We start from the raw sequence: 17,119 nt of genomic DNA on the forward strand, positions 1-17,119 counted from the left end.
TAAATCCTCCTTTGCAAAGCTGCTGGGCCCCTTGATCCCTTGATCCTCAAGTGCGAGGATTGGAGCATTGCAGACAGTTGTGCACAACACTGACCCTGTCTCTCCATTTATCTTTCCCCTTCCTCCTCCCCCGGTCTGGCTGCCTCTCTGTCTCTGTCTATCTGTCTGTCTGTCTCTCACAAACGCACACGCACACACACATTGGCAGCATACCTCTTCTCCACAGTGACTAATACTTTCTGTCTCTGGAGTCCTCCTACCTTCATGACATCAGGCATGTGGAATGCAGGCAGGATCATAATTTCTTAAAAGCGTAGCTGCCCATTATCTTCACCCTCCCGCAGGAAGCCTTGGAATCAGAACTGCTGACAAGGGGCCTGTGGCCAGGCATTTCCAGGTGTATGTGTGTGGAGGGGTGGACTAGACAAGGGGTGGGCTAGTGCTACTTGGGAGCAGGCCCAACTCAGCCACACACCCCTCTCGCCTGCTAGCCCTCCCAGACCAATGGATAGCTTCATACCATTCCTGGGGTAGATTTTGTCCCTTCTGTTTTATCTGTAATTATTAGTGTATTCAGGTTTTATATGTTTTCTGGAGCCAATTTTGATCATTTATATTTCTTGAACCATCCATTTCGTTGAGAATTGGAAATTTATTATTATCAAACTGTGTATGTTTTTCTCCATAATTAAATATATAGCTGTATCCATAGTCAGAGGCCTTTTCTCATTCCAAATGCTTGTCTTTTTTTCTCTGATAAGAATTGCTAAAAGTTGGGTTTTTAAAAATTGGTTCTTTGAAAGAATCTGCTTTTGATTTTTAGATATCAGCTACTTTCCCCTCCTCCTACTCTGGCAATTTTTACTTTTATTGATATCTTTTTCTTTCTCTCTTATTTTATTTATTTTTCCTTTTCTAGCCTCTTGATTTAAGTGTTTAGTTAATTTTCAGTTTTAGTTTCTGAAATGCATTTAAAGCTATAATTTTCCTCTCTAAGTACCACTTTGGCCTTAAATCAGAGGTTTTATTACTGTTGATTGTCCTTGAATTCTAAACTGTGATTTCTGCTTTTTAACTGGAGAGTTACAGAGGAGTATGGCTTTTAACATTTTCAGGTCGCTAGATTCTCTTATACTCTTGTTTCTGTTCATTTCTGATCCTGTTACAGTACAGGTTGAGCATCTGCAGTCCAAAAATCTGAAATCTGAAATGATTCAAAATCTGAAACTTTTTGAGCACTTATGTGACGCCACAGTGAATAGTCCACATATAAGTACTTAACATGAACTTTGTTTTATACACAAAATTCTTGGACATATTGTATAAAATTATTTTCAGTCTATGTGTATAAATATAAATGAATCTTGTATTTAGACTTAAGTCCCATCCCCAAGAGATCTCATTATGTATATACAAATATTCCAGAATCTTCTAAAAATAAAAAATCTGAAACACCTCTGGTCCCAAGCATTTCAGATAAAGGACAAAACTTAGCCTATAGGATTTCTGCCTTTTGGAATTTGTTGAAATTTTTATTTATGACCTAATATATGGCCAAATTTGATGTGTGTTTTAAAATGCTTCACGGCGGGGCATAGTGGCTCATGCCTGTAATCCCAGCACTTTGGGAGGCCAAGGCAGGTGGATCACGAGGTCAGGAGTTTGAGACCATCCTGACCAAAATGGTGGAACTCCATCTCTACTAAAAATAACGAAAATTAGCGAGCGTGGTGGTGCATGCCTGTAATCCTAGCTACTCGGGAGGCTGAGGCAGGAGAATTGCTGGAACCTGGCAGGCAGAGGTTGCAGTGAGCCAAGATTGCACCACTGCACTCCAGTCTGGTGACAGAGCAAGACTCCATCTCAAAAAAAATTTTTTTAATAATAAAATAAAATAAAAAAATAAAAAAAGTTTGTTTACTATTTGAGTATAAAGTTTGTTCTCTCTGTCTCTCAGAATAAGCTTAAATTTTGTTTTGTTTTTAGAAACAGGTTCTCATTCTGCCCCAGAGGCTGCAGTTCTGTGGCAAGAATGTAGCTCACTGAAACCTCAAACTCTTGGGCTCAAGCGATCCTCCACTTTATCCTCCCAAAGTGCTGGGATTACAGGGATGAGCTACCTTGCCCAGCCAAGTCTTTCAATTTTGTTATTTAATGATAGGACATTGCTTCTGAAGATCATTTGTTCTATATTTAAGAGAGGCCTCTTCAAGTCTCTCATAATGATTATTGGAATTTGTCAATTCCTGCTGTTTTTAAAAATCCGTTTTTTTGTCCACATACATATTTAAGCAACATGCCTAGATGCTTATGATTGATGACCGTGGCACTTCTTGATGCTTGTACCTTTCCAATTTGTAGACGCACTTCTTTTATTTTGGTTACCATGTGACTGGCATTGTCTTTTTATCCTTCCATTTTTCATCCTTTCTGTCATTTTGCTTTATATGTGTCTTTGTAAGAAAGCAGGCAAATGGGTTTTGTATTTAGTATCTGCTTTTAATAGGTGAATTTAATCCATTTGCATTTATTGTGGTGAATCATAGATTTATTTCAGCTATCTTATTTCATGCCTACTTTTTATTGTATTTGCTTATTTTTGTTAAGTTTATTTTTGCCTTTTATTGGATTGGTTTCACTTACTTTTTCCTATTTTTCCTCTGCTGCTTAGGAAGTTTGAGGTTTTACTTCTGTTCTACTAGTGGTTATGCTATATATGTACGTGTATGTATACTCATATTTTTCTGTCAGCATCTAGATGTAATCAGGATCATTAGCCTCTTGACAAATGAGTACTTACTTTTTTCCTGGCTCCTACCCTTACACATTGGATCATCATAGATTTTAGTTCCACATTATCATCTATTCTCTTCAAATTATGCAACAACATTTAGTTAAACTTGCCTGTTCTTTTAAAAATGTGTAGAGATGGGGTCTCACTATATTGCTCAAGCTGGTCTCGAACTCCCAGCCTCAGACTATCATCCTACCTCAGCCTCTCAAAGTTCTGGGATTATAGGCTTGAACTTACTGCACTGGCCTTAAACTTAACTCTTATGTTTTGCTGTTTCCTTCTCTTACCACTGTTTGTAGTATCACTCATCTTTCTCTTTCATGGATTTATTTTTTACTTTGTAAGAATTCTTTCAGAAAGCCTGCGTGATATAATTTCTAAGACCTTCAATGTCTGAGATGACTATTTTTCCTTTCCATAGGGCCCATTTTGATTTTCAACTCCTTATTATTTTTTTTTAATTTGAACATATTTTAAAATATCCTAGATCTCTAGTTTTTGTTTAGATAATATATACCTTCAAAATCTATAAATATGTGAATTACGATCTTGCCTTAATGTCTTCTGCTTTTTCTTTTTCATTTATTTATTTATTTCTAGACAGAGTTTCGCTCTTGTTGCCTAGGCTGGAGTGCAATGATGCGATCTTAGCTTACTGCAACCTCCGCCTCCCGGGTTCAAGCAAATCTCCTGCCTCAGCATCCCGAGTAGCTGGGATTACAGGTGCCCACCTCCACGCCCAGCTAATTTTTTATATTTTTAGTAGAGATGGGGTTTCACCATGTTGGCCAGGCTGGTCTTCAACTCCTGACCTCAAGTAATCTACTCACCTTGGCCTCCCAAAGTGCTGGGATTACAGGTGTGAGCCACCGAGCCCAGCCATCTTCTGCTTTTCAATTCAGGCCTTTCCATCCACACTTCAGCCAAATGCATGCTGTTTCCATCTCTTTTATTAATTGCAGTTCTGAGTGGAATTCTTTTTTTTTCCTAAGAAAAAAAGGCTGCAGTCCCTCTAGTTGAAGGTGTGGTCTTCCTGCTCCCTCCTGGGAAATACAGGGGAAACTGCCTGGTCCTTGGCTGTAGGTCCTGTCTTCTGACCTCTTCATTTCACATCCAGATGAAGTAGTTCTAGGATATAAGAGCTGTAAGGATATCTACTGGTCCCGGAGCCCCGCCCCTCATTTCCTACATGAGACTGAGGTCCAGGGAAGCAGCAGAAGTAGCCATGAGCTGCTTTTATGCCCTGGGCACCTCTTGGGTCCTCGTGTCCATCACTGGCCCCTCTGAAGTGCCGAATGACTCCAGGGGATGTCCAGCAATGATGGGCTGTGGGGACAGGCTACTTTCTTGGGTACTGTGTAAAGGTGCCTGCCTAAGGAGATGTGGATTCCCAGGCGTCCCCAGATAGCTTGTCCTGTGGCTTTCCTTGCCATCTATATACTGGCAACTCCCACATCTGTATCTCTTGCCCCCTCTTCTCTTCTCTATGTCTGACTTAAGTCCCCAGACACCTTTTGGAAGTCAAACATGGTGTCTAATAGGCTCTGAAGCCTGTGTCAAAAACTGAGTCCCCCAAACCCTGTTTCTCACCCAGACTTCCCCACCTCAGCATCTGACATCACTATTCCCCCAGACACTCAGGCCAGAAACAGGCATCATCCTCAGTGCCTCTTTCTCTCACCTCTCTATCCCCGCACTTTCCTCCAGAAAGCTCTGCTCCTGTTGACTCTGTCTTGGAAAGTGGCCCTGGTCTGGTCACTTCCCGCAGCACCCACTCCCCGCCCTCGGCTCTACCAGTGTGTGTTGCCTGGATTCTTGTGCTAGCCTCCTCACTGGGTCCCTGCTTCCACTCTTGCTCTGTTTTCCTCAGCAGCCAGAATGAACTTTTCAAGATGTCCTCCAGAGCATGCTGTTCTTTTTCTTTCTTTTTCATTTTTTAAAATTTTTTCGAGATAGAGTTTCGCTCTTGTCTCCCAGGCTGGAGTGCAGTGGCGCTATCTCGGCTCACTGCAACCTCCGCCTCCTGGGTTCAAGGGATTCTCCTGCCTCAGCCTCGTGAGTAGCTGGGATTATGGGCGCTTGCCACCATGCCTGGCTAATTTTCGTATTTTTAGTAGAGACAGAGTTTCTCCATTTGGCCAGGCTGGTCTTGAACTCCTGACCTCAGGTGATCCACCTGCCTCGGCCTCCCAAAGCGCTGGAATTAGAGGCTAATCCTGCATCTTCAGTGGATCAGGTGCATCGGGTGGATCACCTGAGGTCAGGAGTTGAAGACCAGCCTGGTCAACATGGGGAAACCCCATCTCTACTAAAAATACAAAAAATTAGCTGGGCATGGTGGTGGGCGCCTGTAATCCCAGCTACTCGGGAGGCTGGGGCAGGAGAGTCGCTTGAACCCAGGAGGCGGAGAGGTTGCAGTGAGCCAACCACACCTGGCCAGAGTATGCCATTCTTTCACGCAAACTCTCCAGTGGCCCCTGTCTTGCTTAGAACCAAGCGAACCTTACACAGTGTGGCAGGCCCCACCGTCTGCCCCCACCTCCTCTCCATCCTTCACACGCCCTTCACTCCCCTTCTTGCCCTTGCACGCCTCCACCTTTGAGCCTTCGAATTTGTTGTGTTTCCTCTGCCTGGGGTGCTCTTCCGCTAGGCCATGTGGCTCCCTCCGGCCCCTCATTTAGTCACTGTTCAAATGTCACCTCCTGATAGTGGTCCTCCTTCCCTAATCCAAAATGACACCAACTTCTGCCAGTGACCCTCAGCCAACTATATCATTCTTCACACTGTGTATCTATCTCCACTCAAATAACAGCCATTCATTTGTTGATCTGTCTCACTACTAGATGGTGAGTCCCATAAAAGCAAGGATTTGGTCTCATTTGCCTTCTGTCCGTAGGGCCTAGAACACTTCTGCCACCCAGCAGGCACTCAGACATTCCTTAAATGAATGAATAAGAATGGACAGACTTCACATTTATTTTTCATTCAGGTACTATTCGGGGCTACTTTTTGGCCAGGCCTTGAGTAGACAGGTGACTGGCACAGACCTGCCATTACCCCTGGGAGCTAACAGTCCTGCTGGGGACAACTACACGGGCGGCCAGAAGTGTTCCCGGAGGCATTGGCATGGGGCTGGCGTCAGTCCTGGGGCTCCAGCAACAGCCAAGTCAGAGTCCACTCACCAAAGCCAATGGAGAAGGGGAGGGAAGGGGAAGTTGGAGGAAAGCGTCCTGGGCTGCAAGGGTAGCCAGAGCGGGAGGGAAGACCCCGGTGAGGATGGCAAGCTCACAGCAGACCCTCCCATAGGGCTTTTGTGCCAGGCACTGCACAGAGGGCATTACATCTATTAACTGAAAACTACCTTGACCATCCCTATTTTAGGAAATGGTGGCACAGAGAGGGTAGCTTGCCTGGGGTCACACCCAGGCATGAGGAGCCAGACTGCCCAGTGGGCTGGCTCCAAAATCTGTAACCAGCCGCTCCCCTGCCTCCCGGGAGAGGGGGAAAGTGGATCTGGTCAGACAGGGGGACTGGGAAGATGCAGGGGAGGCTAAGCCATGAGCAGGTGCTTGGAGGATGCTGCAGGTTCAGACTTCATTCTCCTGGAGGGCAGGAAGGGGTCAGGCCTGCACTGCTAAAAGGAACCCCACCTGCCTACTGAGCTGTGGCTGTGAGCAGAGGGATGAGACTTGCCCTCCGCAGGAAAGAGGCTGGAGGAAGGTGGGGGCGAGGAGCGCGAGCACTTGGGCAGGAGTAGTTGAGGGGATGGATGGGTTAGGAGGAAGAGTTTCCAGTCCCAGCCTGGGAGGAAATGCCCTGGCTGTGAGGGGCCACTCCTCCCCCAGGGTCTCCCTGGTATCTGTCCCCTTGGGGGCTGAGACGCCCTTCCTGCCCAGATGGCCTCTTCAGGGCATTCCCCAAGGCATGTCCATAAATAAGCTCTCCTGCCCTAGGGCGTACAAGGTAGAGGTACTGTTTTCATCTGTATAGGAGGAAAGGGGAGGCTCAGAGAGTCAGACAACCTCCCAAAGAGTCACAGTTTATAGGCCTTGCAGCAGGGATCCAAGCCCAGGTCTGGCCAGAGGGATTATGTAGCACATAATGATGTGGTTCATCACTGACTTCATGAGGCGCCTCTGTAGATCAGAGAACTTAGGCCCAGTAAGCACATGGGGTGAAATTGGAGGAGAAGGGTTTGGTGGGTCCACAATAAGTCACAGCTTCACCCTGAAGCAGGCTTCAAGGTGGGGGCGGGGGGGCTTCAGCTGGGACCCTTCGAGCAGCCCCAGAGAAAGAGCTTGTGTAGCCTCTCGTGGGACAGCTTGGACTGAGCCACGGTAGGGACAGCAGCAGCAGTGTGGGAGTCTGGGAGTCTGCAGGCTGTGGGGGCTGCAGGGTGGATGAGGACAGCCCCTGAATGGCCTCATCCCACCCCAGTTTTGGACACAGCCGGGCAGGAGGAATTCAGCGCCATGCGGGAGCAGTACATGCGCACGGGGGATGGCTTCCTCATCGTCTACTCCGTCACCGACAAGGCCAGCTTCGAGCACGTGGACCGTTTCCACCAGCTCATCCTGCGTGTCAAAGACAGGTGAGCATCAAACACAGGTGAAAGTACTGGGAAGAGGCCTGCGCCTGCCTCCTAGGGCGCGCTCGCTTTCGCGCTTCTCTCTCTCAATCTCTCTCTCTCTCTCTGTCTCTCTCTCTCTCGCCCCTAATTAAAGGCTTGGATTTTTTTAAGCCTTATGTGGAGTAATTAAATAATTTGAAATTTGGTTTATACTCATTTGGTCTTGTTGAGTCTCAAAGAGGCTATGTAATGAAAATAAAAACACAAACTAATAGGAAAAGAACAATATTTGAGTAAATTCCATTAAAGACAGAGAAAAATCTAGCTAACATGTATTCCAAAGAGAAAGTGTTAATCAGTTTACCAGGTAAAGGGCCACATGTACATACACATAAAGCTCCCACAGATGACTGTGGGTTTTACTCTGAATACATGAATTGCAAAAGAAAAAACAAAAATGGCTCAGATGTGGGAAAATATTCAACTTTCTTGCTAATCAAATAAATATAAGGAAGATAGTAAAGTACCATTTTTCACCTGCCAAATTATAATTTTTAAAAATGGAAATACCCAATGCTGCCAAAGATGCGGTAAGATTGTCATTTCATTCAGTTTTGGACAAAATTTGGCCCATGTCAATAAGAATCTTTACGGTGACCATGCCTCTTGATGCCTTCTGCTGGGAGCCATCCTAATTGTGCAGCTGGTTGTGTGGTTGGTACATCTGAGTGACCCAAGAGATGGGAACCAGGTCTAGGGAGCCAGCCCCTGACCAGCAGCCCCTCGAGGCCTCGCCATTGGCCTTGCAGTGGACCTGAGGCTTCAAGCCAAGATAGCCAGCAGCCCCCAGGCCCTTTCCCCTAACCCTAACCTCTCTCTGGAAAGGAGGAGGGAAGGGACTGCAGTCCAGGCTGACTGGGGAGGTGCTGTAGGCTGACTGTGCTATGCCTGAGATGTGGCTGCGCCACCTTAACTAGGTGTGAGGGGTGGTGGAAACCTCACAGAGCTGCTATTCCTTTGTTTCCCAGGGAGTCATTCCCGATGATCCTCGTGGCCAACAAGGTCGATTTGATGCACTTAAGGAAAATCACCAGGGAGCAAGGAAAAGAAATGGCGACCAAACACAATGTAGGTGTGTGCGTGTGTGTAGAGGGGGTCAGGAGATGTGTAAAAGCTGTTGCCTGGTCACCCCTGCAGTCCTGGTCTTTGGGAATGAAACTATTGTTTATTGAAGGGCTCCCCTTAGTTTAAGTCTTGTTGCTGCTGAAATCCTGCAATTCCAGGAATCCAGGTAATGCACATCAGTGTTTCTTCAGTGGTAGAGGCAGATCCCCTAGAAAGAAAGTAGAAGGTGTCTGGGACCTGGGGGGGATCATACAACTCAGGGACTTCTGAGCGATGGGGTGGGACCACAGGTGGCAGTGGTCTGAGGCCCTGGAGCCTGGGCCATTACTGAGCCGGCAGGAGTACAGGATGTGAAGGGGCTCCAGGTAGGTCCCAGCTCAAGTTGCAGTGCCTTCCTGCCTCCCCTGGGTGTGTGCGGGGGAGCACGTTGTCCTGACTCACAAGGGCCCCGTAGGACTGTACTGGCCACTTATCAGGGGCACTTGCCATGGCCGGATTTGGTGTCCAGCCGGAAGAGGCTCCAAAGCAGACCTCAGCACCTCTTACCAGGGCCAGGAGAAAGTGGAAAGTGTGCCCGGTTCAAACCCTGATGCTCTGCCGGCTGCTGTTGACCTTGAGCAAGTGCGTCACTCTGAGCTCAGTCTCCTGAGCTGCAGAATGGAGATACTTGCTTACCTCAGAGGGTTAATGTGGAGACTAAATGAGGTCAGGGATAGTGAGACCTGGAAAGCCAAACAGCCCACAATGAAGAGCAGTTTCCATTTAGTGTTATCAGAGGCTCAAATATTTGTCCAATGAATATTTCAAAGGCTTAAGCTCTGCCTTTTGTGCTCTGCCCTTTGTGTGTCTGTTGGCTACAGCAGAAGTGTGCACATCTGACCTCACGTGATGATGATGGATGGGAAGATACTGACTGGTTTGTGTTCTGGGCAGTGATTTACAATCTACTCCTCTAGAACAACAGCTTACCCTGTCACCCTCCTCCATGCATTTGAAGTGTTATTTTTCTTTTCCCCACTGTGCTTTTCTTTTTCCAGCATATTATAATGAAAGGCATTAATTTTGTAATCAGAAAAAACTTATGAAAAATCACCAAGTTATTCAGTCTAATCACACTCAGTTTACTTCCATCTGTCTCATCAAGCGAGGCCTGTGTGTTCCCCACCCTGCTCCCCGCCTTTGGGGAACGAACACTTCCTGCCTTGGCGGGGTCCCTGCTGTAGGAGAAGGTGAGCGCTCAGGAGTGAGTGTGTCCTGACCTCATAGAGTCTTTGTTCTCCTCCCTCTGCCAGCCCGAGGCTTGGTGCAGATCTGGCCCTGGAAACCTGCTCTGTGGGGCCACCATGGTCACATCTCCCGCTGTCTGTACCTTTTTGGCCGGGTGATGATTTCTCAGCATTGAACGTGCAGACAAAAACCTTGTGTAAACATGGCTGAGCTCCTAGGCTCATAGATACAGACCAAACAAGAGCTGGGCCGGGGTGGGGGCCAGCACAGATGGGTCAGGGTCACCTGGGCCCAGAGTCTTGGTCATGGCCCAGTCTCTCCTCAGCCTTTTCTACCAGTGTCCACTCTGGAGGGGCCCAGAAAGAGGGGCAGAAGTCATCCCAAGGTGGAGAAACAGACCTCAGAAAGAAAAATGGGTAGAATCAGAATGTATTTTAGTTTAATAAATGAAACAGTTTTTCATCTTCAAGTATGTAAAAAGATCACTTTATTCTATTTTTAGGGAGCTATTAAGTATCTCTGTGCCTAGAGAACAAGAGGGAATTGGAAAAGCCATTAGTAACACTTTCCAACCTGAAAGAGTGAGAAGCCCCAAGTGATGCCTGAGGCTGTTGGGGGCTGGGGCTTCTGTGGCGTGTTTTGAAAGCACCTGGGTTCCTCAGAACCTCTGAGCATTTTTAAGGGTGGAACAGGGCTTTGAGGATCTCTGTGCCACTTTGACCAAGTTGAGCTTTGCCTTCCAGATTCCGTACATAGAAACCAGTGCCAAGGACCCACCTCTCAATGTCGACAAAGCCTTCCATGACCTCGTGAGAGTAATTAGGTGAGCACTGCCCCCTCCCTAGAAGCGGGCCTCCACAGCATGGGTTGGCTCCTGGAGGCAGCTGGGAGCTTGAGGAAGCAGCTCCTCTTCTGAGGCCATGAGACTGCAGAATTCTGGGCCTATGTTTGGATTTCTTGTCCCTCCTTCCGTTTCTTTCTTTTGCTCTTTCCACCCACCTCTGCCCTCCCCACAGCTGCTGACGGGTTTGTGGGTGAAGTCTGCTGCACGTGCTAAGTGGAAATGCCTTCCTGTCTGAGGCAGCGGCTCAGGCTCCCTGGAAGGCAGCTCCCTGCAGCCTGGCTTCAGTGTTCTCCTCACGCCAAAGCTTTCAACACCGTACAAACTAGGTCTCTCTCCTCTTCCATGTCCTGATATCAGAGCACCCTTTGATATTTCCCCTGAACAACCAATATTCTGATTCCAAGGTTCAAATTTCAGAGGCATTGCACACGTATCTCCTTTCCTGACCCCACCAGCTGTCAATCTTCAAGTATTGTCAGCAATCCTAATGAAAGTTTCTTGTACATTCCTTTGCATGGTCAGGGTCCAGATCTTAATCACCTCATGCACTCATGACTAAAACAGCCTCCTGGCTGCATCTCCTGTCACCAATCTATCGCATTTCCCAACTCTTCAACATGCACAGCAGCCTAACCAGTGGGTCTCAGACACTGTGCGTTGAGTTTGTGGCCTGTATGCTGGCGCCTCCAAGGGCTGCTGGTGAGCTGTGAGATCAGCCCCGGGGCTGTAACCCCCACTATACACACATCCCCCAACATGCTTAAAAAGCTCATCTTCTCATTATTCCCCAGCATAATGAGGAAATATTACAGTCTTCACTTTATGTTCTGGCTGGCAGTTTTGCACTCTCAAAATGATTTTCTCATCCAGGTGTGGTGGCTCATTTCTGTAATCCCAGCACTCAGAGGCAAAGGTGGAGGTGGAGGAAAGAGGATTGCTTGAGGCTAGGAGTTCAAGACCAGCCTGGGCAACATAGTGAAATGCCATCTTTACAAAAGGAAAGAAACTATTTTATCTTAGGCATTTTGCCTCCAATTAGGACGTGCTGCCATCAGGTAGCCTATGGTGATGTCTTGGTTGTGAACCAGTAGTGCCAAGGTCAGGTTTTAGACATAGGAAAAGTTAACAGAAAACATGAAATGGCTTTTATGCTTAGTTGACCCATCATTTTATTTAAACTATGAAACACAGAAATAGAAACCAGCACTCTATGAGACAAATCGTGATGTAGCTTATGATTTATGTAAATGTAGCCACAACATAATGTCAGTCATTCCCATCAGTAGGGCGATTTAGGTTATCCCCTCCCCTGTCTCCCTGTTTCATTGCCTCAAGAGAAGCTATCCTGCCAGGCTATCCAGTGGCCAGGACAATCACTGGGTGAGGCATGGCATCCCCATCCCCTCACCCACTAACCCTGCCACAACAGGCCTCCTCTGCCTCAGATCTGGGGCTAGGGAGGAGAGGGGCAGAGGAGAAGCAAAGCCCATTCTGACTTTGTCTTTCTGTCCTTCATTGTTTCAAAAGGCAACAGATTCCGGAAAAAAGCCAGAAGAAGAAGAAGAAAACCAAATGGCGGGGAGACCGGGCCACAGGCACCCACAAACTGCAATGTGTGATCTTGTGACAGGCCTGAGGCCCTGGGCACAGTGACTGTGGCCTGGCCATCCCTCGGGGCCCCTCCCCACCTAACTGCACTGAAACCATTTCTAACCACAACCCTTGGCCCAAGGACCTGGTACAGGAAGGGAGAAGGGTGAGTGGGCAGGGAGCAGACAGGGTCTGGCTTTGCTCAGAGGGCACGAGCTTTCCCACCTCTCACAAGAAGCAAGGAAGCCGCCTGTGAGCAGAAGCAGCATCCCAGTGCCCCTGGCCTCCCCATGTGTTGATTCAACCCAGTTCCTGCCCCTCTCTCGGTGGGTGTGCTGTTTCTTGTAACTACATAGTGTTGGTTTGATGTGGAAGTGTTTATCCACATACGAAGTACAAAACAAGCCATGAACAAGCTTCTTCCCCTTACCCCCCATCCACAGTGTCTGAGCTTGGATGTCTTTTATAGATTTTTAAATTATTTTAGTGATTGTTATTTTATTAAAGGGGTCTGGGCTCACTGCCTCGTGAAGTTTCAAGTGTTCAGCAGACCTCTCTGGTAACATATCTGGAATATTGTTGTTTTTTAACTGAGTTTTCCCATCAGTGCCAAAACTCAACTCAATCTGAAAGTAGAGTGACTGAGAGGACAGAAGTGAATGGGAACTGTAGCTGGAAGCCTCAGGCCATGGGTCAAACCTGGGAGGGAAAGAGACCCTACTCATGGCCTAGAAATGAGAGAAGAGAGAGGTATTTACCCAGAGGGTTTTCCTATGGTTGGGGATGCAAATATTAGAAAACAGATTGTATTTTGCTGAAGGGAGTGGCTGTCATGAGCATGTCACTTCTAAAAGGGGTTTTCATTATCCTGGAAATGTATAAACTAAAGTAAGCTGATTGGCTTTGCAAACGTGTTCATTTGTTTTTCAGACAGTATATGGGTTAAGTTCTCTGCCCTCCCCAGGGGTCTGAGGAGGCTCTGGGTTTCTCAGATCTGTCTCTTGCTGCTTTTTCACGTTGGCTGTGCTGCTTGGTGCCTCTCTGATATGAACACACTGACACGTCAAAGTAACCTAATGTGGACACCATGCAGAAAACTCCAGTTCATGCTGGATCGTAACCAAAAACGATTCAATACTCTTATCACTAAAACAGCACCAAGACCTGAAGCCATCTTCCCTTGGAGTTAACTGACTACCACTTCTGTAAGCCCAGTCAATGAGCAGACCCCTTCCAGTATTTGTAAAAGTAGTGCTGGTTGCCTTTTTGGCAATTTTTATTGACCTGTTGAATCTTGACTATAATATGATCTGACAAGTAAGGAAGGCTGGGCTGATGTGTGGCTCTCATACACCTTCCACAAGGGGGCAGTCTCCCCAGCTCCCTGATGATGCTCAACCCGCCCCACCCCCGCACAGGTGCTGCTGGTGTGAGCCAAAGACTGGAGTTTTTCCAGCTGGGGTGGGAGTGGAGTGACAACAGGAACAACGGTGTACCAAAGAAAAGGTCAGAATATAAGGCAGCACAGCTGGTGACCTTATTTTCTAGATGTTACAAATCAGGTCACTATGCAAACTAGAATATCCTCAGCAGGTGGCCTGGCCACTCTGGAGAAAGAAACCCGAGGAAAGTGAGCACCCACCCAGATGCCAGGACACCTGGGTTCTGAAAATGCGCCGTGTTCCCACCTCGGCAAGATCACCAGCACTGAGGGGCCCAGCTGGAGAGTGATTCTGCTACAAAAGGAGATAGTTGAGACTTTTGTTTGTTGGAAATCAAACTTCTTATTTGACTAAATTGCCCCTTTTTCTGTTCCTAAAAGGAAGGATAAGAGAGAACATTCCAGATGAGGCACTTCAGAGTTTCCTTAGATCCTGTAATGTTAAGAGGTATTTTAAACACTAAAAGGACAAAGCTCTTCCCAATCCTTATGCTTCCCTAAGTGGCATCTGCAGCAGGTACGTGTGTGTTTGATGGCAGCTGCAAACTGGAGGCGAGGCGGAGGAAAGGCAGGCAGGAAGAAGTGAGGATGGAGATGCTCAGAACTGAGAGCATGGCGGAGTAGGAGAAGAAGCCCTGCACACAGGGCGGTGTCCACGGCCAGAAAACTCCTGCTGGGCACCAACCACTACGAGCGTAACCCATACCCACCATGGAGCTCCCACTCCTCGACGGCACTGAGTGGGGTAGTCTCACTGGAAGCAGATCAGCTGACATAGAAGAGAGACCTTGGCCATAAAGGTGAGAAGACAGGCATTTCAACCACATGGTTGGGACAGAAGGGACAGTGCATCTGTTCATCCATCCTGCTCTTGGCTCACAGTTGAACTCCACAGTGCCTGAGAGAGACTAGTTAAGGGTTGGTCTTCTGTAGCCTCTGCTGTTGAGCCTCTGGTAAGCTTTCATCTCCCATGAACTCATTTCCCCATAAGTGAAATGAGTAAATAATGCCCCATTTGTAGAAGTGGGCCCTCATGACTGAGGTAGCTTCCAGATAGGCCAGAGTAAAGTGTAGAGTGTGCCCCGTGGCATCCCTCCATCATCTTCTCCATCATCATCTACCAGGGTCAGACTGGGAAACCTGGTTGGCCACGCCACACCGTGACCGAGGAGCCAACTGGGACTTGTGGCTGTTTGACATCCTCATGTTCCCATTGGTCTTCCGGAGAATAGTGCTACCCTCACATCTCCTGGAGCACAGCCTTCCTGAAATGTCCTCACCCCATGCCTTTGCCATTGTGTGCTCTCAGATTTCCTCCACTATTTGACACCCTCTTTAGAGGGCTGCTTTTTTTTCCAGAGATAATCCTAGCCATCCTCTCCACTCGGGCTATGGCCACTTACTACCCGTGCACTTTGCCACACAGGGGACACCTGGATGGTTTCTCTTAGGACTTTTCCCACCTCCTTCTCATGACATTTGCTGTGGAGAATGCCTGGCTGGCCTCCTGGGGCCTGTCTCGCTTTGCCAGGAGACATGACCCACTAACGTGGCAACTCTAACCCAAAGGCCCCTCAGACATTACAGCAAATCCGGAGCCACAGACAGGTTCCCTGCATTGGTAGCCCATCGTGTTTGAAATTCCATGTCGAGTTTACTTGGAATGAAAGATACTTGAATTATTGTGCGCCCGGGAGTGCCCAGCTTCTGTTTCATAGTCTTAACAGGTGGCCATTGTTGTGAAACGAGAGCGATGCCTGAAGATCTCAATGATGTTTGAGCCTTTTATGTAACTTTCTATTAAGTCTTTGTATATCTCGACTGATTAATAAAGAAGAGAAACACGTACCTGTCTTATTTCCTTTTACTCCAATATTCCTGAAGTTTTGCTGAGAACATTGTGAGTTGTTGGTGTTTTGTCCGGAACATCCACCTCTTACAGAGCATGACCTTGGTCCTAACCAGATCTAAAGTAAGGAGGAGCCCACTGGTGGCCATGGGGTGTCTCCTTCCTGCGCAGAGCCGAAGGATGAAGGCAGGCTAGCACAGCATTTAGAGGCACTGCCTCTTGATGCTGGGCAGATCTGGATTTTAGCCCTGCTACTGACCTTTGTGTGCCTTTGGGCAAATGACCTGCCTTAGTCTTAAGCTGCCCTGCCTGTGAATGGGACAATAATGTGCACCTCGAAGTAGCTGGAGGACTAAAGCTAACGTAGGACTGTGGTGAGGAGCCCAGAAACGGTGCTCTTTGTCCAGGACACCTATTGGATTATCTGCCTGACATTCCTTTTCATGGAAACTGCCCTCTTCCCCCATCCTTGGGGTTACAGTCTTTGGCACAATGTGATTTCACTTCTTTGTTGATTAAATACGGCGGGTACTTGGCCAACTTGAACCTCTCAGGCTCCGTTTTCCAGGGAATACAAGCCAAAACCCTCTCTTGGTAGCTCTTATGGGCAACTCTAGCTGAAACATGTAAACCTGGGTGCTGGAGGATGCTTCTCATGCCCTCTGGGCTGGAGGCAGAGAAGGCTAGACTGCAGACTGTGGGGAGAGGCGATGTAGTGGACCACTCAGGCCTGTCTTCCTGCCTATTCGTTCTTTCCACAAATATTTATTGGGCACTACTGTATGCTAGGCGTTGGGGTGGGTGCTGGGTATATGGTAGTGAACAAGGCAGTGGGTCTTAGGAACTGGTAAGTCAGTTCTTTCTCCTCTAGTTCTATATTAGTTTCATGTGGCTATTGTAACAAATTACCACAAACTTAGTGGCTTAAAAGAGAAATGTATTCTCTCACAGTTCTGGAGACCAGAAATCAAAACTCAGTATCACTGCCCTGAAATGAAGGTGCCAGGAGGGCCTTCGCTCCTTACCTCTCCCAGTTTCCGGTAGCTGCTAAAATTCCTTGGCATGTGGCTCCATCACTCCAGTTTTGGAGGCCAGCACCTCCATATCTTTTACTTCTCCATCTTCACATTGCCTTCTCTGTGTGTGTCAAATCTCCCTCACTCTCAGTTGATACTTCTTCCGTCACTGCGTCACTGAGAAGGTTGAAAACAGCTGAACAGAATTTCCACAGACTTCTTTCACCCTCTCTGCCCCCTCTGCAGCATCTGCACCCACCTGCTCTGCCTTCTTAGTTGTTAGTGATGAACCCTCCATGCTCCTGGCTGAAGCCAAGCCCCTTCCTCGAGCAGTAGCACATACCAGGCATTATCCTGGCCTCTCACCCCTCCTCTGTAACACCAATTTTCCCCTCTACTGGATCTTTCTCATCTTAAAGAAAAACAAAACCTTCTTTTGACCCACTTCTTCAGCCAGATACCACTTGATTCTCTCCTCTCTTTTGTAAGAAACCATCCTTTTTTTTTTTTATTTATTTTTTTTGAGACAGAGTCTTGCTCTGTCGCCCAGGCTGGAGTGCAGTGTGATGATCTCAGCTCACTGCAACCTCCATCTCCCAGGTTCAAGCGATTCTCCTGCCTCAGCCTCCCAAGTAGCTGGGACTACACGCATACACCACCACA

General features: G+C 47.5%; 1 protein-coding gene across 7 annotated transcripts in view; it reads left to right on the plus strand.

Moving 5' to 3' along the window:
- Nucleotides 1-15,437, plus strand: part of LOC105469940 (muscle RAS oncogene homolog) — a 59,068-nt gene extending 43,631 nt beyond the window's left edge. For 6 of the 7 annotated variants that reach the window (XM_011721576.2, XM_011721575.2, XM_011721577.3 and 3 more), the window contains 4 exons: nucleotides 7,232-7,385; nucleotides 8,393-8,492; nucleotides 10,460-10,539; nucleotides 12,088-15,437. In XM_011721576.2, the coding sequence (XP_011719878.1) occupies nucleotides 7,232-7,385; nucleotides 8,393-8,492; nucleotides 10,460-10,539; nucleotides 12,088-12,187 (434 nt within the window). In that variant the 3' untranslated portion in view covers nucleotides 12,188-15,437. Of the gene's footprint in view, nucleotides 1-7,231; nucleotides 7,386-8,392; nucleotides 8,497-10,459; nucleotides 10,540-12,087 lie in introns of all 7 variants that reach the window. The other variant, XM_024789179.2, reaches the window with a different exon arrangement.
- The last annotated feature ends 1,682 nt before the right edge of the window (nucleotides 15,438-17,119 follow it).

The sequence above is a fragment of the Macaca nemestrina genome, chromosome 2 (assembly GCF_043159975.1).
Source record: "Macaca nemestrina isolate mMacNem1 chromosome 2, mMacNem.hap1, whole genome shotgun sequence".
Taxonomy (NCBI): Eukaryota; Metazoa; Chordata; class Mammalia; order Primates; family Cercopithecidae; genus Macaca; species Macaca nemestrina.